Below are 22,630 nucleotides of genomic sequence, written 5' to 3'. Positions count from 1 at the left end.
AGTTTTATTACATCTCTTATTACTTAAAACCATCTCTATTATTTGTGCTTCAAGGAAATTCTTCAGTGCTGAGTCTCTGCTGCTTCCCAAGTAGGGTGTCATGGTTTGGATCTTAAAATGTCCCCTAAATAGCTCATGTATTAGGCAGTGTAGCAATGTCCAGAGCTGAAAAGTTTGGATTCCAAGAATTGAAACCTCTTCAGTGGATTAATCCATCAATGGATTAACAACCTGATGGATTACTAGAAGGTACCTGTAGGCAGGTGGGGCATGACCTTGGACTACATCTTGTCCCTGGCTTCTTTGATATCTCTCTCTCTCTCTCTCTCTCTCTCTCTCTCTCTCTCTCTCTCTCTCTCTCTCTCTCTCTTTCTTTCTCCCCCCTTCCTGTCTAGCATGAGCTAAGAAGCTTTCTTCTTCTATGACCTTCTGCCATGAGGTTCTGCCTCACAGCAGGCCCAGAACAAAGGAGTCAGTTAATCATGAACTGAACCTCTGAAATCATGAGCCCAGTGTAAGCTTTTCCTCCTCTAAATAGTTCTTGTCAGATGTTTTGGCCACAACAATGACAAACTAACACATACAAAATGACTTAAGAGCCAAACCCGCTAGCAAGGATCATAAAAGTTGGAGTGCTACATGTATGATACAAACCCTCCACTCCTCAGGAAGAAGCTGGAAGTTCAAGATTCCTTCCAGATTATAAGAAGCTAGACTCAGAGTGGGGTTTGTGTTTATGTGTCTCCTCTTTTCCTACCTATTATATTTTCTCAGTTGTCTGGTGTATAGGATTGTTTAAACCAGTTTCTATCAAAACACATGCTGTTGGCATATATTAACTTGGGTCTTAAATAAAACTGTCTAGATATTTTTTTATAACTTCTATCCTCTCCATTATAATTAATTTTAAACTAAATGTAGGACTTTACTGTTAAAATTCATCTGAGGGTTTCAGCCCACTCATTCCATTTCATAGAAATTATTTTAAATACATATTTACCATTGATGGTATTTACAATCCAAAGGTAGTATGTCTTATTCTGATTTAATATATTTTTACCATTCCCAGAAATCATTAGCCTCATTAGACAAGTATATCTAATGTTAAAGAGGAACTTAAGGAATATTCATTAAGCATAGATTAAAGCTCTGTTAATTCTATATAGCACCATACAAATGCCTAAATTAGAACTTGACATAAGAAATCTTAAAGGACAATTCTCCTGTGGCCTTGCCACACTTGATCATTTAATGGCCATGATCAGTGATTAAATGCAGGTAATACAAATACATTTTTAATAGATTTGTGAGCCAAGGAGTTGAAGACTGGAACTACCAGGATTTTCCCTTGTGGGTGGTCTCTCATCCAGGACAAGTGGTACTCATTGTGGTAAGTTAACATTGCTTTAATGTATGTATATAATATAATATAGACTGTAGCTACATTGCCAAAGAAGTAAATATTTGGAAAATAAAACATTAAGAAGGATACTGAGCTGGGCACAGTGACACTCACCTGTAATCTCAGTGACATGGGAAATGAAATCAAAAGAATAACAAGTTTGATGTCAGCCTAGGAAACTTTGTGACACTCTGATTCAAAACAGAAGAATTGTAGGGATATAACTCAGTGGTAGAGTGTTCCTGGGTTCAAACCCCAGTATTGGGGAAAAAAAAGCTACTGATATTTTTTGCTTACTTTGAAATGCATTAAAGATAAGATGAGATGGATAGATGTATAGATAAGTGATAAAGAAAATGTAACAAAAACTTATAGAGAATATAGAATGTAGGTGGTGGGTATATAGGTATTTCATTGTTTAATTTTTCTGTTGTTTACAATATTTCCAAATATAATATTGAAGATAAATCATGAATTATGTTTTTGCATTATATTAGTTTTCTATTGCTATCATTAAGAAGTTACTAAAACTTAGTAAGATCAAGTTGACAGCAGGGCTTTGTTCCTTGCTGGAGATTCTTGGGAAAAATCCATTTCTTTTCCTTTTCTGGCTTCTAGAGGTCACTAGCATTCCTTGGCTCATGGTTTCTTCCTCTGTCTCTAAAACCAGCACTGTCACATCTCTTTAACAGTCTTTAACAGTCCTTTCTTCCTCTGCTCACAGATGGGAAAAAATGTGATTATATTGGGCCCACTTGTATAATCCAGAACAATCCCTCCATCTCACGATTTTTAATTAAATTGTATTTTAAAAATCCCTTTTGCCAGGGGAAGGAAAGATAGTGGAATGAGACAGACGTCATTACCCTATGTACATGTATGATTACACAAATGCCGTGAATCTACATCGTGTACAACCATAGAAATGAAACATTATACCCCTTTTGTATAAAATGAATCAAAATTCATTCTTTAAAAATATCAAATTTTAAAAAAATAAACCAATGTAAAAAAAATCCCTTTTGCCATGTAGAGTAACATGTTCACAAATTCTAGGGATTAGGCATGGGTATCTTTTAGGAAGCCATTATTTTGCCTACTCAGCATATTTGCTAATGCTAATTATTGTTTTTCTGGCGCTCAAAAGAGAAAGAGAAGGAAAATTAGGGAAGTGTGATATCAAGAAAGTTAAAATTGGCAGTTTTATTGAGAGGTAGAGATAATGGTTGAAACCAGAGTAGTGGTAAAATTTCCCCCACCAGAATGTCTAAAATAAGAGAAGAGAGAGAAAGAAAGATAGAAAGGGGCTGTTGTTGTGGCTCAGTGGTACAGCACTTGCCTAGCACGTGTGTAGCACTGGGTTCAATCCCCAGCATCACATTAAAAAAAAAAAAAAACTAAATAAACAAAATAAAAGTATTGTGAGTTCATCTACAACTAATTTTTTTTTTAAAAAAGAAAGATATGAGGGACATCAACATTTAAGGAGCAGGCAAAATAAGGGGAATCCACAAGAAAGAGTGGTCAGAAGGGAAAAGAAGAGTAAAACTGATAGTTGTCAAAGAAGCTAAGAGAAAATAAAGACACATTTTTGCTTGTTTCTTTAATTTTTCTCTAGAAAAATGTGTGTAGTCATAATTTTTAAAGGCTTTGGAGAAGTCTGAAAACTCTAATCTGCCAATTATGAAGGTTAATATGAACCTTGGACACGAGTATTTTTTCTGGAACAATGAAGATAGAAGCCATACTGAAGACAGAAGCCCCAAGTTACCATTATCAAGTATTTCTAAAAAATACTTGACTATTCAGCTTAAAAATAACATATCTTTTTACCTTGCCTTGACCCACCACTATTTCAAAGTCTTTGTTAAAATAATCTGGCTTTATAGACACAAATTATGATTATCAAATCTTCTTTGTCCCTTTGTTATCCATTTGACTGAATGTTGACTCTCAAATCTCAAACCAAATGACTTGTTTAAAGTGTTCTTTACAAAAGTGGCAAAATTACAATGGATCAATCTGCATACTTCCATAGTTTAAAAGAAATTCAAATTATTAGATCTGCTCTACTTAAAAAAGATCGTCCTCAGATCTCTTGTGCTTCAAACATGCTTAACCATAAGAAGCCATGAAGTCCTTTTTAGTAGATTTCAGCTCTAATCACTACCTGTACTTTTGCCAAAATTTGTCCTACATCTGCCTTAGCTGCTGTTAATTTCCCATCCCAGGATGCAATTTACAACTCCCCTTTCTCTTGTCTTCTGCATGTGTTACATGACTAGGAGTTGTCTTGGAATTAATATAAAGAGTAGTTGTATAATGAGATGTTTGTAGGCACTGACCACTGAAAGAATTTCAATATGGATTTATCCAAGATAGCCATAAGTCATTCCTCTATAAATATACAGATAAGTACAAATTTAAACCTGACTTGTTAGGAAAAATTAAAAAATGCAAAAATGCATCACCAGATGTTAGGGGCAGTTGCAGCTTGCTGATAGCTCCCAGAAAAACACTCTGCAGACACAGATCTCACACAAGGGACTTTATTTATGCGCTCCGCTCAGGGAGAAAAAGAAGGTGTGAAAGAGAAAGATGGCGGGTGGCTTCTCCCAGATATTGGAATTTGCGGGCTGGGAGGAACCAATTGCGGAGGAGAATTCTTGCAGACTGACTGATGGACCAATAACATGTTAGGACTTAACGTGGGAGGCAGCAAGATGGCGGCAGCGTAAGCTGGAAATTCCTGTAACATTAGAGGCGGGCAGAGCGCAGATTGACAGGTGGTTGGGAGGCGGGAAATTCCTTTAACGGGAAAGGTGAGCGGCTTTATACCTTACATGACTCACAATCTCCCTCACCATGGATATTCTCACCTGAGGCTGTGCATCTTGAGTGACTGTTTCCAGCACAGCAGTACAGTGGCATTTGACCAGACTCTGCTGTGACATGACCTTGACTATGGTTCCTGCAGCCTGTCCTAAATTATTCTTCTGCCCACTTCCCAAGACTCAGTCTCTATCTTCCTATTGATCTGATGATTATGAACCGATTACATCCTCTTATAAAGTCAGTTTCTGTTACATGTAACCCAGAATACCGATTGATGCACTAGGTTTCCTATCCTATATCCTCTTATCTGGCTTTGGAAAAATCTTAAAATGTTATGTATTGCCTCTATGCTAATTATTCTCCTGTTTATAACTTTATCACTTGATAGCTTTATTTATGTGTATCTTAGGCACTTCAAATCCAGCATATCCACAAATGAATTCATTATGGTCCCCCTCATCCACATGTTCTTCCTCTAGTAGCTACTTAGTGTGTGACTGGAATCCCAGTTTACCTAGTTGCACAGGCCACAATCCTGTTAAGCTCTCCTGATATCTTGCCCTCCTTTATTTCCAGAGTCAATCTGCCCTTAATCTAGTTGCATTCTTAAAATAACTCTTCTATGCATGGGAAAAGTCAGTGCGAAGAGGTAAAAATTATACATACTTCCTGAAAATTACAGTTATAGGCAATATGTTCTACATGTATTATTTTTTAGTTTAATGGAGAAAACAACACTAATTTCATCTTGGAGTTTTCTACCATTGTTACTGTCCTCAGATTATTGACAGTGGATTAAGAATATAAGATTTAGAAGTTTAAATAATTAAGGTCTGCATAAGTATAAACAAAAATTCAATCTTCAGCTTTCAAATACATACAAATGTTTAAGCTTTTGCTTTTACACACACACAAATGCACTCATACACATACATACCACATATACTTCATGAAAGTTTATCCTTCATATTTTAACTTAACATAAAATATGTTTCAATGAATGAATGTATGTATCCTTTGGTTTTTTTTCAGAGCCAGATCATGTTCTATAATGATTGTATCAAAAGTTTTGTGAGTTCTAATTCAAGAGAAGAGCTGGAACAAGTTCATGCTGATGTGATGTGTCATCTAGAAGAGGCTGCAGAGCTAGTAGCGCTGAATATTAATACTTCTCGAACAAAAACTGTCCTAGGAGCATTTCTTACCCTTTATGTCCACTGCAGAGATATTGTCATGGATTTACTATTTAAAAATATCTTCAATGCAGAAGATTTTGAGTGGACAAGGTAGGTAGAGCTAAACTATAACTACACATAATAATGTCTCACACAAGTATCTTTAGGTAAATCCATTCCCTACTTCAAACTTTGTCAAACTCAAGTTTTAATTTTCAAGGATTTTCTGAAATTCTAAGCAAACTGTGCCAACTGGAGTACCATATTCCTGTACTCTTTCTTCTTCTTTTTTCTTTTTTAATGTTCATATGAATGAGAAGATGATGGTTCAAATCTAGTATTTCCTCTCTGGCTTTCTAGAAAACAACTCTGAGTTTAATTTTTATCAAAATAACACATACGTGTAGCAACAAAGACAACAATAAAAGATATAAAAGGGTTATAATGAAAAGCAACAATTTCCTAGACCATTTTTTCCCTAGAAGCAGCCAACTGAACATTCATTTTCTGATTACCTTTATGTACTGAACATGCTCAAAATACTCTTTCTTGTTTGATCACTTAGTACTGTCTTTTACTTCCTACCTTCAAATAAGAGGTTTTGATCATTCTTTAACTCATTTTCTTTGTCTTCTAAAATTTGGTAGTATTATTTTAGTTCTTCTATTAGGTATGTTGGTATATTTAAATATTTATTTATTTATTTAGCAGAAATCTCTTGTCTATTACTCCTAAAAAACACTTGCTTCTTTAATGAACTTTTCTCATCTCCTACTATGTTTGATGACAATGCTCATTGTTATGTAAATATTGTCCATTGAATAGGAAAGGGGTGTTCTGGGTCCTAAGGTCATGATCCCTAGACCAAAGTCTAATACTGTATTGCTATGATGAATATTCTTATATGAATTCTCTTTTTGACGTTTTTCAACCAAATTTGACTATTTAGTTTGCTTACTTGGACCATGATTTTTAAAAGTTTTGTCTTCTTTTCTGAAGTTTCCACTTTTTTCTTCTCAAGGAAAGAAACATTTGCTTTTTTAATAATAATATCACAAACATCATCTATTCCCCTTAATTTGATATTTGTTATCTTAGATCCATTCTATTTTTCTTAGAAATACTTCTGATGTCTCCATTTTCATAGAAGGTTTGTTTTATCTTTACACTATCTTTTTCTTCTCTTCCATACTGATGTTTTCTTCATGCATCTGTGACATGTCTAATTGTGTGGACTGTCCAGGCAGCAGGTCTGGTGCAACCTTGCTGTACTTCTCATTGGTTCTCTAGAGTCATCAGGATGGATGACGAGGAAATCTTCATATCTGAGGGGTGGGCACAGAAAGGGAGCTGACCATAAACAGAGGTGGCCTCCGAATCTCTTCTGTAGTTGCATTTTCTCTTTTGCCTCTGAGCCAAGGAACAATTTTTAATAGGTAGTGCCTCTTCTTTTCCCTGTGCTGTCAATTCTGGAACAGACTAGATTGGGTAAATAAATTGGAGAACATTTACAGCTACCAACCCAACTCAGAAACTTCCTTTCTCTCACTTGGAGTCAGTTACTAAAATATGAAGAAATAGAGAAAGGGAGCCACTGCCTTTGGTAAGAAGAGGAGACAAGCTTAAGATTCTTATACTAAATGTGAAGTCTCAGGCTTTTGAATGAAGTTTCTTTCTAGGAGTTTTCTGGTTTGCTCAGTTGACTTTTGAAGGTGGTAGCATGAACTTTTTAAAATTTTCTTTTATCTGAAATTTTATTTTAAAAAATTACTTGATTTTTAAAGACTTCTTTTTAATCTACCCTGTTTTATCAGAAAGGATATATAAAAGAGCTTATAAGGATATAAAAATGACTGCATGATAGCATAGTGAAGTGAGAGAAGACACACAAAGGTCAAAAACAGTGCCAGTCATTCTGTATTGTGCCTGCCTCTACTTTATAATTCAAAATCAGTGCATTCATCTATTAAAAATGTTTCAAGATGTTTTTCCCATGACATTGTTTTGATGTTTAAAAATATCAAATGTAAAATTTATTACAAAAATATTCTTTGATGTGTGTTTATTTTGAGAAATAGTGAGTCAGTACTGGTGAAAACATAAAAGAGTCAAAAATGCATACCATAAAGCTATAAGTGGATCACAGGTTGAATTCAAAGCCTGGAGAGGAGAAAATTGATCATTAGCTACACAACTCACATGTTCATAGGATAAATTCAAATCAATTTCTCCAAAGTTCAGCTTTTTTATACTTAAACAGTATTTCTCTCAAGTACTCTAATGAGGATGCAGATTTAATGAACAATGCCTTCAATTGCATTCTTATTGGAAACTATAGTAAACTGCACAGAGAAGGTTTTTACATAAATTCCTTCATTTAGGCTGACATCACACCAAAGCAGCATGACTCAGCAAGGCCATTTGCCTCAGAGGAAAGAGTGCTCTTAAGTTCAGTCTTCCGAGTTCTATTATTTCATATCTAATAGTCGTTGGTAAATTTTATGTCACTTTTCATTTAACATTTTTATTTCTATTTGTTTTTTAATGAATACTTCATTTTTAATCATGTTTCTGCATGTGAAAAAAATAAAAATAATTTTACCCAAATGATAAGTGTTAACAACATTGCTTTCAGACATTTACAGTATAAATGGAATGAAAAGCAAAACTTGTGTTACGTCTGTCAAGGAGATGCCAGTTTTACTTATGGCTATGAGTACTTGGGCTGTTCCCCGAGGTTGGTTATTACACCTCTCACAGACCGATGCTGGCTAACCCTCACAGCAGCACTGTACTTGAATCTAGGAGGCTGTACCGCTGGTCCGTCTAGTGTAGGAAAAACTGAGACTGTCAAAGATCTGGCAAAAGTAAGTAGTTTCTAGATCCAGAATAAAAACGTCTATTTTTGTTTGTCACATTAACTTTAATGGCATCTAAAATTTACTTTATTCCTAATGTTCACATGTTCACTGCATTTAACAATCAGTTCATACGATTCATTAATTTTTGAATGCCTACTGTGTGTGGGGATGTGGGATCTCAATAAGCTAACATATGATTTGTGTTTACTTGGAGAATTACTATAGGAACTGACTGATACGTAAAGGATTACATTTCTGTGTGTGTGTGTGTGTGTGTGTGTGTGTGTGTGTGTGTGTGAGAGAGAGAGAGAGAGAGAGAGAGAGATAACTGATGAAGAGAGAGAGAGAGAGAGAGAGATAACTGATGAAGGAAAAGGGTATAATTTGTGACATTAGCATTTTATTTGTATATTTATTTAAAATCATGACAATGATACATGAACTAATCAACTATATGTAACAGTATATGTACATTTATACTATTTTGAGTTTTTTGAATTGCTAAATTTGGTATCAATCATCTTTTTATATTGCAAATTATTTTCTCAAAAATTTAATAAAGACATTTGATTAGTCATTTTTAATATTAGCATTTTGTGTCATATTTCAAGAAATATATTAAACTAATATTTTTGTTTTCCAGACCTTAGGTAAACATTGTGTAGTCTTCAGTTGTTCTGAAGATTTGGATTATAAGGTAAAGCTTAAACATATACATTAAGGAAAAAAATGATGTACACATAAAACAATTTGTTAAGAAATGAAAAAACAAGAAAAATATTTATCTTAGAGATATATAAGTATTAATAGAACTATAAATACTATTAATTCTTTTAAACTATTAGAATACAAATCTAGATGTAATAGAAACAAAATATTATACACTTTGCTTTTAGTTTTATTGAATTCCTTAAAACAGTGGTTTTTAAACTTTTTGACAGTGGGATTCTTTTTAAACAAAATTCTATATGGAACATTAATATATAAAACAATTAAGAATGCTAATTTGTTAATGCAAAAGGCCTCACCCTATACATTTATTTATTGAAACGGTAATCAAGATCAATAAGGTTATTATGATTAATACACAAATTAGAACCTATGTATGATAATTGCAAGTTTATGTTAGTCTTACTGTGTTTTGGTTGCAAATTATCTAAGACGTGTCTAATAAAATTCTGAAGTATTTGTTATAAATTTTAATATACTTCTGTGTGTGTCTGTTGCAAATTTAACTCAAAGTTTCAAAACACTGCTATTAGAGTGAGGATGGGGTTGTTTTTCTTTCTGGTGCTGGCTATTGAACCCAGGGCCTTGAGCAGGCTAGACAAGCACTCTACCACCAAGCTATATCCCCAGCCCCGCAGCTTGTTTTGTATGCTAATTAATCCCACCCAAATCCTATGATGAGCAAAATATCAAAATTTTAAATAAAGGCAAGATTGGATTTCCTGTTATCCATGAGAGGAACCAACTTTTGTCTCCTTCCAGGTCTGAGGATCTCTCTTGTCTTTTCTTATTCCCTCTTTCTTCCCTTTATGCACACCTGACAAATCTCAAGCATCTCACAACCTGTATTTAACCCATGAATCTTTTGTTCAGTTTTGCTTGACAGTGTTTTTGTTTGCTTTGCTGTTTTGCTTCAGGACTTTAAGCCTCTCACACGACACTGTAGCGCAGCGTCTGGCCAACCCTGCCCGCACCCTGACAACTGGCAGAAGCCCGGTAGCAGCTGTTGTGAGCTTCCATGAGGCTGGCTCCAGACTAACCCAGAATCTACTTCTTGTTTCATTTTTGACCTGGTTCATTCATCTGTGTTATCTACCAGCAGCACACATAAAATAATTCACTAACTCTTAAGGAGTCTATTCCTGCTTTAGAAAAGGAGGCACCTACTGTCAGACAGTTTTTGCCTATCTACTGAATGTTGTCCAAAGATTCTTTACACAAGGGTACAGCTCCCTGAGACAAATGGGAGGGGTCTGAAGTCTCTGTTCAGTCAGTCATCATCTGTGTCCTGTCTGCCAGGTCCCTGCGAGCCTCAGAATTTGCTACTTTGTGTTTAGGTTTTTACAAACAGGCAAAGTAATTGACTCATCTGAAATCTGAGGAACCACAAAAATGCCTGTGGGGAGCAAATGTGAAAGGTATTTGGTTTAAGCAAAATGGGAAGAATATATGCAACTTAATATCCCAGTAAAATTCTTCACCTTAAAAATCTCTCGAATCAATCTTTTTCTTTCTTTCTTTCTTTTTTTTTTTAAAGATAGTGGGAAAATTCTTCTTTGGACTAGTCCAGTCAGGTGCTTGGTGTTGTTTCGATGAATTCAATAGAATTGATATGGAAGTTCTTTCTGTCATTGCCTCACAGATCCTAACAATTAAGGCTGCAAAAGACAGCTATTCTGTAAGGTATGTGTTGGATGGAAAATTAGATGTATATTTTGATATACATTTATTGTTTTGATATACATTTATTGTTTCTTTAATGTTAAGTGGGGTTTTTATTCAGTAAGGGTTTGGGTTTTTGGTTAGTTGATTGGTTGCTTTCAAACACATACAGAAAGGAATGGCATGCACCTGGAATGTTTCCTTTGTTTGACAAATAATGTGAAAATATATATAACTCTAATTTTCAGTCCAACTTTGAGGTATCTTGCTCAAGCTCTTGCTCAAGCTTTGAAACAGTCTCTGGAGCTAACAGGACACTGATGGAAATATATTCTAGTTATTTTGTTTTTCCATCTTAAGTTCTCTTATTATCCTTTCATCTTAGGATATGTCATTTGAAGAAACCAAACGAAAGTTGCAAATATTTATTTCTTTAATTCTACATCCTTTTTAGAAAGGCATACTGATCACATACCTGAAGCCTCCCACCTGCCTTGCCTCATTACTATGAATTAAAGTGCTTTTATCGCAAACCTCTGCAATTACAATTTATGTATATATCAATTAATAATGATTAGTAATACAAGAAAAATTTTTTCTCCTTCAATATTTATCAGAAAATCATATGATTTACTTTATGGACAAAAACAGATTTGTGGGCTTAAAATCTCTATTACATTTCTTACTCACGCTAATGGATACTAACTTGTGGTTTTACTCCAATGAATTTTCTTCAAACTGTTAAAGCTGGTGTTACCAGGCCTCACAAATCTATGGCAGGGTGATGGTGGGCTGGAGGCATGTCATAGCATCCCACATCTCACCAGTTCTTCTCTATACCTCATCCTCTGCCAAGTTTTCCCCATTTGTGTCCAAAGATTCCTCAGGTTTGTCCTGATCTTTCTTTTTCTCATGTTTTGACCACCCTCCTTGGTATCAACTATCAAAAAAATAAAACAAAACAAAAAAACACTACAGGATTTCTCTCCATTGTCTCTACCACTGGTTCCAAATATAGAACATTGACATACACACCAAGGGTTTTATTTCACACTGGCTCCAAAGTTTTATAATGGGGAGAGGGGAAACTTGGGATGTGGGCTGTGTTCCATACTGAAGTAGGGACTGTATGCTGGGTGCCTACAGTTCTTCATTCATTAAGGTTCTCCTCAGGTTCCTTTCCCTATGTAAGTCAATTCATTCAGATGGGTAACTTCCAGCCTTGGTTCTCACGAAGCTCCTCAAACTTCTTCAGACATGATCAAATACATCTGAATCCCATCGGCGGGTCACAACTTTGGCTCAAATGAACCTCTTTCTTCTCCTCTCTTTTTCATTCCAGTATGTTCTATTTAGATGTAAATGTAACATAGCCATAAGAAAGCTCCCAAATTCATTTGTAGGTTTAACCTACTTTGTCCTACAGAAAACAGTTTTAGTTACGAATACTATAATGTCTTATAGATTTGTACTGGACGGAAAAGAAATTCGTATCAATATGTCTTGTGCAGTCTTTATCACCCTGAATCCTGTGTAAGTATCAGTAAATATGGTGGGACTGAACATAGACCAAAATCATTTTCTTAAATCTTATCTACAGTTGGAGTTGTCTGACATTGTATATATATTATTCACCCTCCACAGTTCTCTGACCACTCCTTGGTGGTTACAAGAAGTGAGGTTGGGAAGGTTATTAAATATCTGAATACTGTCTTAGTCCAGGGAATCAGAGGGAGCTGATGTGTGGTAATTGTGGGATGAGGCACAGAAATAAAATATAACAAACCAGGATGCTCTGTGAGATGGAAGGTACAATGAAAACCATCTTATTAACTAATCTTCAGATAAAGGTCACAGAAAGCCAATAGAATTGAGAGGGGGAGCATTTTATGTGGCTCCTCATTTGAAATATTGAAAAGTGGTGGATTTATTGTTGTTGTTTTCTTTTCCTCTTAAGCTATGGAGGTCGAGTAGAACTCCCAGATAATTTAAAATCTCTGTTTCGCCCAGTGGCAATGATAGTACCCCACTATCAAATGATTGTTGAAATAATACTGTTTTCATTTGGTTTCAAATCTGCAAAATCAATCTCTGGAAAGCTAGCTAGCCTTTATGAATTAGCTAGCAAACAACTCTCACAACAGGTAAGTGACTTATTTTAAAGGTCCTTTTAAACAAATAACTTTAAATAAGACTTTGCTGGTATAGGTCGAGGAATGACCTGGGACCATACCACATAGTAGAGCTGAAATTTCTATCAACACATCAAATCTAAATACCAACTTAGGTATAAGGCAAAAGGCAAAATCAGTCAGGATTTCACACCTGCTTGCCAATATCTGGAAAGAATGACTTCTGTCTCTGTAAAAGGAACTTAACATCTAAAACAGTGTTCTAAAACTTTATTGTGCATCAAAATAATTTGGAGGACTTGTTAAAACACAACTGTTAGGCCTTGTCTCCAAGTTTCTAATTTTGTATGTCTGGTATGGAATCAAGGAATTTTCAAGAAGTTTTCAAGTGTTACTGACACTGCTCTTGTGAGTACCGCATTTTGAGAATTATTGTCCTAGGATATAAATATTCATTTCTAATCCAAGATGGTTTAGACAGCTAATCACATTTCTCTTTTTAATATTGTTCCAATTCCTCTTTCCAGTTCAGAGACAACTTAATTAAGATGTGAATAGTTTTTCACACTTACTGCTCTTTCTTTTAAGAAAGAGAGTTTTGCTGGGCATGGTGGCACATGCCCGTAGACCCAGGTACTCAAGAAGCCAAGGCAGGAGGGCTGCTTGAACCCAGGAATTGGAGACCAGCCTGGTAAACATAGTAAGACCCTGAGAGGAGAGGAGAGGAGAGGAGAGGAGAGGAGAGGAGAGGAGAGGAGAGGAGAGGAGAGGAGAGGAGAGGAGAGGAGAGGAGAGGAGAGGAGAGGAGGAGCTAGAGAGAAAGGTGGGAGGGAAAGAGAAGGAGGAGGAGGAGGGAGGGATGGAGAAGGGGAGGAATAGAAAAGAAACGGACTTTAAGGAGCACCAGTTTGAGAAAGAAATGAGAGCATTGGAAGCATAACTAAGGTTTCTTGGAATCATATTGCTGCTTCCCTTTATAGCACAGACAATCAGTAATTTAACTGTATATTTACATAACTATTTTCAAATTGTTCCATTTTCCTTGAAAACTCCTAATAACTTAAATATTTTAATGTTTGATAGGATCATTATGATTTTGGCCTGAGGTCTCTGAAGAGAGTTTTAATAATGGCTGAAAAGAAGAAAGAGGAGTTTAAATGGTCAGTTGAAATTTGAATTTAGTGTTAGGTCAAAGGGAGTTATATACCTCTAGGGAAATAATTTGTAGAATTTTAAGTAATGATGATAAGTTAAAATAAAGAGTAACCAGAATGTCACAGTAAAATGTGGTAGAGGTTATTTAAGAATATGAAAGAAGAGGAAGAAAAAATGCACAAAATTGCTGAGCACCTTTCTCCAATAGAATATATTCTTTTAAAAATATGCTTTACATTTACATGATAAATATATAGGGAATTAAAAGACCCCATTTAGAAGAGCAATAACTTAATGAGAAATATAAAAATTATATGAACATATAGTCAGCTCTCTGTATCCATGACTTCTGTGTCCAGAAATTCAATCAATTACAGATTAAAAAGTATCCAAAAAGAAAAAATTACATATGTTTAAAAAATATTGATTTTTTTCATGTCATTTTCTCTAAATATTATAACAACTACCTAACATAGCATTTACATTGTATTAGGTATTACAAGTAATTAGACATGATTTAAAGTATATAGAAGGATGTACAAAGGTTATATGGAAATACCATGCCATTTTCTATAAGGCACTTGAGGATTCATGGAATTTGGTATCTTTGGGGGTTCTAGAACAGATGCCAAGGGACCACCACACCAGTATAAGAAATGTATAAAACGTGTATGAGGAAAACTTTATAATGTGACTGAAGGGCAGAAATGAAAATACAAATGACTGAAACAATACAACACATTTGTAGCATTATAACATCTGAAAAAACTTAACATCTTAAATATTTAAATACTCTAAATATTAATTTATAAGTGAGAATGCTAACTGATTAAAACACCAAAAGGATTTTTTGTTTTTAGGTAAGTGGATCTGAAGATTCACTTGGAAAAATAAATAGAACTAGTTAGAAAAATATTGAAAAGCAAAAGCAATAAAGGAGAAATATATATCTAAGAATTCAAATATATCATAAGGTTTCAATAATTAAAACATGTGGTACTGCCTCACGTGTAGAAAGGCAGACTATTGGAACAGTACAGAAAGTACAGGAATAGAGATATATTCTTTGGGCATTTAATAGATCATAAGACTGGGGATAAGAATAGATTCTTTAATGTATTTTATTGGAGAAACCAGCCACCCATCTAGATAAAGATGAAGTTAGAACCATGGTCCACATCATTTAGTAGGATAAACTCTACAAGGATCAAAGAATTTAAATGTAAAAATTTAAAACAAAAAAATTTGAAGGGCTAGGGTTGTAGCTCAGTGGTGGAGTGCTTGCCTCATATGGGTGAGGCACTGGGTTCAATCCTCAACGACACATAAAAATAAATAAATGAAGGTTTTGTGTCCATCTACAACTAAAAATATTTACATATATTTGAAGAAACAGCATGTCCTCTATATCCTTGGAATACAAAAGCCTTTTAAAACTCAGTCTCAAAATCCAGAAGCCACAAAAGAAAGGATTCATAACTGGTTAAAAACTACATTTTGTGAATTTAAAAGACAAATGACAAACTAGGATAAAAGATAATTGCACATAGCAGTGATTGCATTAGATGCTGGATAGTCTAGGATAAACTCCTCTTAAGATTCTTAATCACTTAATCACATCTTTTGCCACATAATACAGTCCTCATTCTTTTGCCACATCAGACAATATTAAAAGTTTCTGGGGTTAAGAAGTGAGTATCTCACTGGGAGTAATTCATGTTTCTGCCCACCACAAGCAGTTTTCTCCCTCTTTCCCTTAAGAGAGTTTTCCAACTCTTTCATTTAGAAAACAAACTGACCAACAACTGGAGCCCTAGGAAAGATTTGCTTGTTAACATCTGGAGAAATAATATCTTTTCAAGTATACACTTTAAAACATTTACAAGTTTTAGCACAGTACTGAGCCACAAAGGAAGTCTCAACTAATTCCAAAGAACTGGTATCATGAATTAAATAAGATTACATTAGTCTTTCTTTCCTTGAATCTTTAATTAGATGTTAACATTCATTTAAACTGGATGGGCAAGATGGTGGATCAGCATGAGACAGCATTTCTCTTAGTTCCACTGCCCAGAACTCAAACAGGGGGAATACCACATCTCCCCGAGGCTTAGAGTGAAAAATACTGTGGAGGGGTCGTCTGCCCCAGCCCAACCAGAGATTGTTTGACTCATTAATCAGATATTTTAGAAAACCTCTCCGTCAGTTTATCAATCCTTCATCCAAGAGCCAACTTAAGACTGCAGTGTGGCGGAGCCTACGGAAACTGGAAACCCAGATCCGTGAGTTTGCAGCTAGGTCTGTGTGTGCCTCTCTGAGCCTAGCAAACCTGTAGAAAGTCAGAAACGGACTTTCTGTGTTTCACTCGGGGAAACACAGGTTGGAGAGTCTGGAGAGAGTTGGGCTCTCCTCAGTTCCGTGAGTCCTGAGGCTTGTTGGAACTGACAGGGCAACTATGGTGGGTCCAAAAGAGAGTATGAGGGCATTTGGCTCTCAGCTCGCCCAGCTAGCTACCAGCTTCCCAGGGCCCACCTGGCTGGCACTCATGGGGTCCCTGCACCAATCTGGTCCCTGACTCCCTTCCCAGTCCAGCATCCACAGGTCCCTGGGACCTGCCAAGTTCAACATCAGTCTGACACTCAACAGGGCCCTCTAGCTCCCCAGTCCCCAGTTTACCAACCCCTCCCTGACCTCTCCCTGGTCCATTGCTAGCAGCTTTGCATGTGGCCGGCAGGTCCCAGAGTCTGACCTTGATCCACCCCACTAGACAGTAGAATGAATCAGACATAATTTTCCTATGCTCATATATGAATACACAACTAATGTAACTCCACATCACATTCAACCACAAAAATGGGATCAAAATTGTAATGGTATGCATCCCAAGTATGTCAAAATACACCCTACTGTCATGTATATCTAACAACAACAAATGAATTTCAAAAATTGCTAGTAAACTAAAAAAAAAAAAAAATCATTTAAACCTTGTATTGTTTATTCTTGAATTACAACAAACAGACCTGATAGTAATTTCACATGTCACCTTCAAAATTACTTTTTTTTTTTTGCGGTGCTGTGGATTAAACCCAGGGCCCTGTGCTTGTAAGGCAAGCACTTTACCAGCTGAGCTATCTCCCCAGCCCCTCAAAATTACTCTTATAAAATTTTAGTGAAGAGTTGCCTTTATAGTGGAAAATAGCATATTGCAGCAATATTATATTTTATATAAACCATTATCTCTCCATATATGTCTTTAACCTTTGTGCTCCAATAAGACACTGGACATCCCTGATTTTTTCATTTTCCTTTGAAATAAAGGAAGATCTATCTTGGGAAAATATATGAAAAGGTCAAGGCTAGTCTCTAAGAGCCTACCAGGGAAGTCTGGAACTCCTTCTCTCTTAGTGTAGACCCTTTCCTTTAACATCAGATGGACTGTTGTCCTCTCCCTACCAAAACACATTCAGAATAAAGAATGAGTGAAAGCTATGTTCTCAGGGGAACAAAAATGACTAACATTATTTGTACCCACTATGAGGCTCCCGTTGTAATAGTTGAGTGGTGATAGGCTTGGCTTCCAAAGTCAGAGAGACCTCAGTAAATTCCAGTTCCAGCACTCACCAGTTGTATAACATTCACGTTAATTTTTATGAATATCAAGCAAAATGCCTAGTAAAGAGTACTCAGTAAATGTTAGCTATTTTTATTAGGAATCAAAGACCAAAAAACAACATAAAACAGAACAAAAACTATCACCGTGCTAGGAGTGTAACTCAGTTGTAGAAGCACTTGCCTAACATATGCAAGACCCTGGGTTCAATCCACAGCACCATAAAAAAAAAAAAAAAAAAAAAAAAAAAAAAAAAAAAAAAAGAAAGAAAGAAAGAAAGAAAGAAAAGAAAATGGGAAAAACTATCACCTATCATTACAGTCCTGATGGAAACTTTGAGACATCAATAGACAAAAGACTGGGAGGACGCTTATGTAGAGAAAACTTTTTTTCTGTAGAGAAAACTATTTTCTATCTCTAAAATGTTTCAGACCTCATGCAGTCACTTACTGTCATTTTGATTACCTGTTCAATATATACTGAAGTGTTTACTGTATAGTATATTGTTTTTATGAATGCGTGATGACTTTTGTTAAAAATAATAGAAAACTTACCTTGGTTAAACAGAAGAGGCAATTCATTATTTTATGCAATTAAAAAATCCAGAAGTGTATCAGGATAGGATTATTTGGATTAGGGTTTCAGCTTAATATCTGAGATATTCTCAACATTGCAGTCCTGCATATACTGATGGAACTTCAGACTGGCTTCTGTTCAGGCATCTAATATACCCATACCATTGGACTGAAGTCCTGAACTTCACTCTGATTGGACAGATTATTTCTCTCGTCTTGAATCACTATGTCCAGGTTACTGCCAGGAACTGAGTTTACATTCCTTAAGTGAATATTTGTAATGCCACATGCTTGATTCCTCATACTCCCTCCTGACTATAGCTTTTACCTACATCCTTGGTGAATCAGATACAGATATTATAGGATTTGAACCTGAAGCTAGTAAAAATAAAAACAGAATATTCTGAGGGTCCATTCTGACAAGGGTGACAATAGTTATAGCATCTACAGCCAATTACCAGCAATAACAGAGGCAGTGAGCCATTCTAGTGCTAACATCAATGATAAATTGGTGGGGCAGGCACTGCAGTCTGGATCTGTAGGGAACAGTCCTCATGCTTATCTGACAGCAGTCACTGACACCATGGTCTAAGTAAGCCAAACAGTCTGGAGAGAGAAACTGAGGTAATGGTAAAGACTCGCTAGGGAATAAAGGTCTTTGCAGCTGTTGAGGCTGAGTTACAAGCTGAGGGAAGGTGTTGCTTATCAAGCATCCCAGCAAGCTGTGATGTGAGCTAGCCCCCGAGCTACCTTGTCTCATGCTGTGTGCTGGAGCCTACCATCCCCCCAGTCTTTGTCTCAGACCTGTTGCTGGGCAAAATTGCTTAGGCATGCTTGGTTTGTTTACATTATCTCAACATATAGTTCACCTATAGGCTGATTCTGTTATGCCTTAACAAGTGTGTTAACCTGATTGGATAATGTGCCTATATATGTCCTGTAAAACCCTAAATAAACTTATATCTGTGCCTTCAGAGCTCGATCTCTGATGTCTGAGTACACTGGGGTAGACATTGTCGTCCTCACCCTCAGCAGACCCCTGGCTCCGAACATCTAATGGATCTGTTAATGGTGGCAGTTATGTCTTCACAAGTCCTGTAGCATAATTTTGGCTACCATTCCCAGCTGCACAGCCTACTAGCCTGATTCTAGTTCTAGAGATTTTTAATAAATCAACCTTTTCACTTTATATTAGCCTAAATTAATTTCTGTTATTTACAACTCAAAACCATTACTACCCATTCCTGAATCAGTGACTGGGAAATGGCTTTAATCTTACTATTCTAGACCAGTCAGAGCCCTCCCTGGAGCTGGGGACCTGCTTAATCCACCCAAACTAAATGGCTGCTAGTAGTGAGGCAAAGGGAGAAAGGGAATTGGGACAGCCACTTGTAAAAATGACAATTTTATGTCAGCAAAACAGACTTGCTAACTTGTTCTTTATGTTTTTTTTCAACCATTCAAGTGACACCAGTGGCAATCCTTCTGAAGTAGATGAAACTACAATTGTTATAGAGGCTATAAGAGAAGCTAGTTCATCAAAATTTCTTCCTGAAGATGATGCACTTTTTGAAATGATTATAGGAGATTTTTTCCCTGGAGTAACTGTTTCAAAAGTAAATCAATTTGCCTTGGAGGTAATAAGAGCATCACAAATTATTTAACTGTGAAATATCAAGTTAAACTAGGTGTGGATTAAAAATATTATGTTCTTCCTGAAATGCTCTATTCATATTATAATAGGGGAGATAAAAATACTAAATACTAGGAGATGTGTAGTTCCTTTTGGGGAAAAGGAACTTTAGACAAGGAGAACTGTTAAATTTTTTATTCTCAATTTTCTCATCTTTCAAACGATGATATTGTGTCAGTTCATCCTACTTTGAAGAGGTATTTTTTATTTTAATAATATTTCTTATTTAGTCCAATGTGTCTAACATACTAAAGTTTCAACATGTAATCAATATAAAAAAATTTGGGGTATTTTACACTCTTTTTTTCATATGAAGTCTTTCAGTTCCAGAGAATATTTTATGCTAACAGCAGCTCTCACTTGGGCTAGGGGCATTCTAGCTTGTCAATAGCCACTTATCTCCAGTGGTTTTCATGCTAGGTCACACAGCTTTTGCCTGTTCAGTTGCTGAGAAGCACCTTCCAGGACACCAATAACCATGTGCTCCCCATGAACATGGGGATATGCTCTGCAAGTGAGCAAAACCAATCCACAGGTAGGGACCAAAAGCTTATTGTGGTGTGCTTTGTTCCCCTTGTCCCTAAAATGGTGGTAATATCATTATAAATAATATTAATATAGAATAATATATATTGAACATATACTGTGTTTCAGACAACACACTAAGATTATTTCATTCATTACAACAAACCTGTGCAAAAGTAATTACCATTGTTTTATCAACATTTTAAAGACAAGGAAACCATGGATCAGAAAAATCACAGCATTTGCCCCAATTCACAGAGGTTTGGAGTTGTGGAGCCAGGATTCCTACAGGAAAAATGTTTCCAGAGCCTCCACCACTAAGAATCAGGCAATAGTGCTCATTTCTTGGTCTTCTACCTTTTTAACTACTGTCATGGCCCCTTCTGAGCACTGATTATTGTCTCCCAAGATGATAGGACATTGGGATTACTGAAGAGAATAGAGGGAGTTTTACCCCAGCTCTTTTTATAAGGTGCGAATGATGCTGTATTCAAAATGATCCATCTCCTTGATTGAAGAGGTATTTTGAAAATCAAATTAGAGTCAGGTGCAGTGGTGCCTGCCTGTAATCCCAGCAGCTCAGGAGGCTGAGGCAGGAGGTTTCCAAGTTCAAAGCCAGCCTCAGGGATTTAACAAGGCCCTAAGCAATTTAATGAGACCCTGCCTCTAAATAAAAAGATCTGGGGATGTGGTTTAGTGGTTAAGCACCTCTGGATTGAATCCCTGGTACCAAAAGAAAAAAAAAAAAAAAAAAAGAAAAAGAAAATCAAATTAGATCAGAATTATGGAAAAACATATTTCATGATCATTAAAATTATATGTTATAATTGTGGAGCCCTTTATTATTTATCTTACATATACAGTCTCACAGCCATTGTCTTGATCTTGGTAGGATATCAGTGTCTTTTGTTGTTGATACTATTGTATAGCATCCTACCACTTCCTGAATTCTAGTATGGTTCCATATGGCCACCAGAGTTGCATCCCTAAAACGTATGTTTGATGAAATTAAAAAGCCCAGGGTGGATCATTATTGCTTTCCGTGCAAAATCAAAATGAAGTATTTTGACATATAATAGCTTTTACAATCAGGCAGCACCAGGTTGTCATTTGAACCTTCCTTCCATTTCCCCCTCTCCTCCCTGTTCTTTCTGCCACAGACTTCTCCCTGTTTTCTAGCTTTCAAACCTTCTAACAAGTGTCATATTAAGCATATTTTTTCCTTTCCTCAGACTTTTTTCCTTTCCTCTACTTGGGGGATGTTTTGTCTTAAATTTATTTTATAAAATGTGACTTAAACAGCTTCATAATCATTCTTTCTTAAAAATATAATTGACAAGCTATCTGTTAAACTTTTTACCCAATAAGTACAGAATACATATTATTTTTGAGCACAATGAAGCACTTAAAAGAGAAAAATACCAAATATTGAGTCAGGGAAAATTAGACTTGATAGAAATAATCCAAAAGCAGAAATTATAATGAACTACCTTCCTTGCACATTATACACTTTTTTCTACATGCTTCGTTCATATCCTCTCTTGACCACTCTCTCTTACTCTCTTTCCCCCCTCCTCTTGATCCCCTTCCCCTAGCAGTCCCTACTCTACTTTCATATCATTAAAAAAGTTTTATTCTATTATTTTTCTAGCTTCCACGTATGAGAGAAAACATGTGGAACTTGTCTTTCTGAAACTGGCTTATTTTGTTTAACATAATGATTTCCAGTTTCAGCTATTTACCTACAAATGACATGACTTCATTCCTGATAGTATTGCACTGTGTATATGTACCACATTTTATTTTTCCATTCATCCATTGATGGGTATCTAAGCTGATTTCATAACTTGGCTATTACAAATAATACCACAATGAACACGGGTATATAGATATTTCTTTTGTATGATGCTTTGCTGAATTTGTTTGGTATATACCCAGGAGTGGTATAGATGGATCACATGGTAGTTCTATTTTCAGTTTCTTGAGGAAAATAACTGTAGCAATGTATATTACCACCAACAGTGTATAAATATTTCTTTTTCTGACTGGGTGTGAGATGGAATTGCAAAGTAGTTTTGATTTGAATTTCCTTGATGGCTAATGATGTTGAACATTTTACATTTATTGATTGGTCATTTGTACTTCTCTGGAGAAGTGTCTGTTGAACTCATTTGTCTATGTATTGGTTGGATTACTTGCTTTTCTGGTGTTAAATTGTTTTAGTTCTTTATATACTCTGGATATTAACCCTAGTCAGATGAATAGCTGGCAAAGAT

At 35.8% G+C, this 22,630-nt stretch overlaps 1 protein-coding gene across 1 annotated transcript in view; it reads left to right on the top strand.

Annotated features, from left to right (window-relative positions):
- The window catches only part of DNAH14 (dynein axonemal heavy chain 14), a gene marked incomplete at its 3' end in the record, with an annotated part of 400,436 nt that overhangs the window by 127,206 nt on the left and 250,600 nt on the right, over positions 1-22,630 (top strand). Inside the window, exons 26-34 of the mRNA XM_079107288.1 lie at positions 1,303-1,390; positions 5,270-5,523; positions 8,048-8,279; positions 8,917-8,970; positions 10,540-10,685; positions 12,129-12,197; positions 12,622-12,808; positions 13,880-13,956; positions 19,602-19,773. Of these exons, the coding sequence (XP_078963414.1) occupies positions 1,303-1,390; positions 5,270-5,523; positions 8,048-8,279; positions 8,917-8,970; positions 10,540-10,685; positions 12,129-12,197; positions 12,622-12,808; positions 13,880-13,956; positions 19,602-19,773 (1,279 nt within the window). The remainder of the gene's footprint in view (positions 1-1,302; positions 1,391-5,269; positions 5,524-8,047; positions 8,280-8,916; positions 8,971-10,539; positions 10,686-12,128; positions 12,198-12,621; positions 12,809-13,879; positions 13,957-19,601; positions 19,774-22,630) is intronic.

This window comes from Sciurus vulgaris, assembly GCF_902686455.1.
Source record: "Sciurus vulgaris genome assembly, chromosome: 12".
NCBI lineage: Eukaryota > Metazoa > Chordata > Mammalia > Rodentia > Sciuridae > Sciurus > Sciurus vulgaris.
Note: the sequence above shows the minus strand (reverse complement) of the source record. Positions and strands in the feature narration are given on the sequence as shown.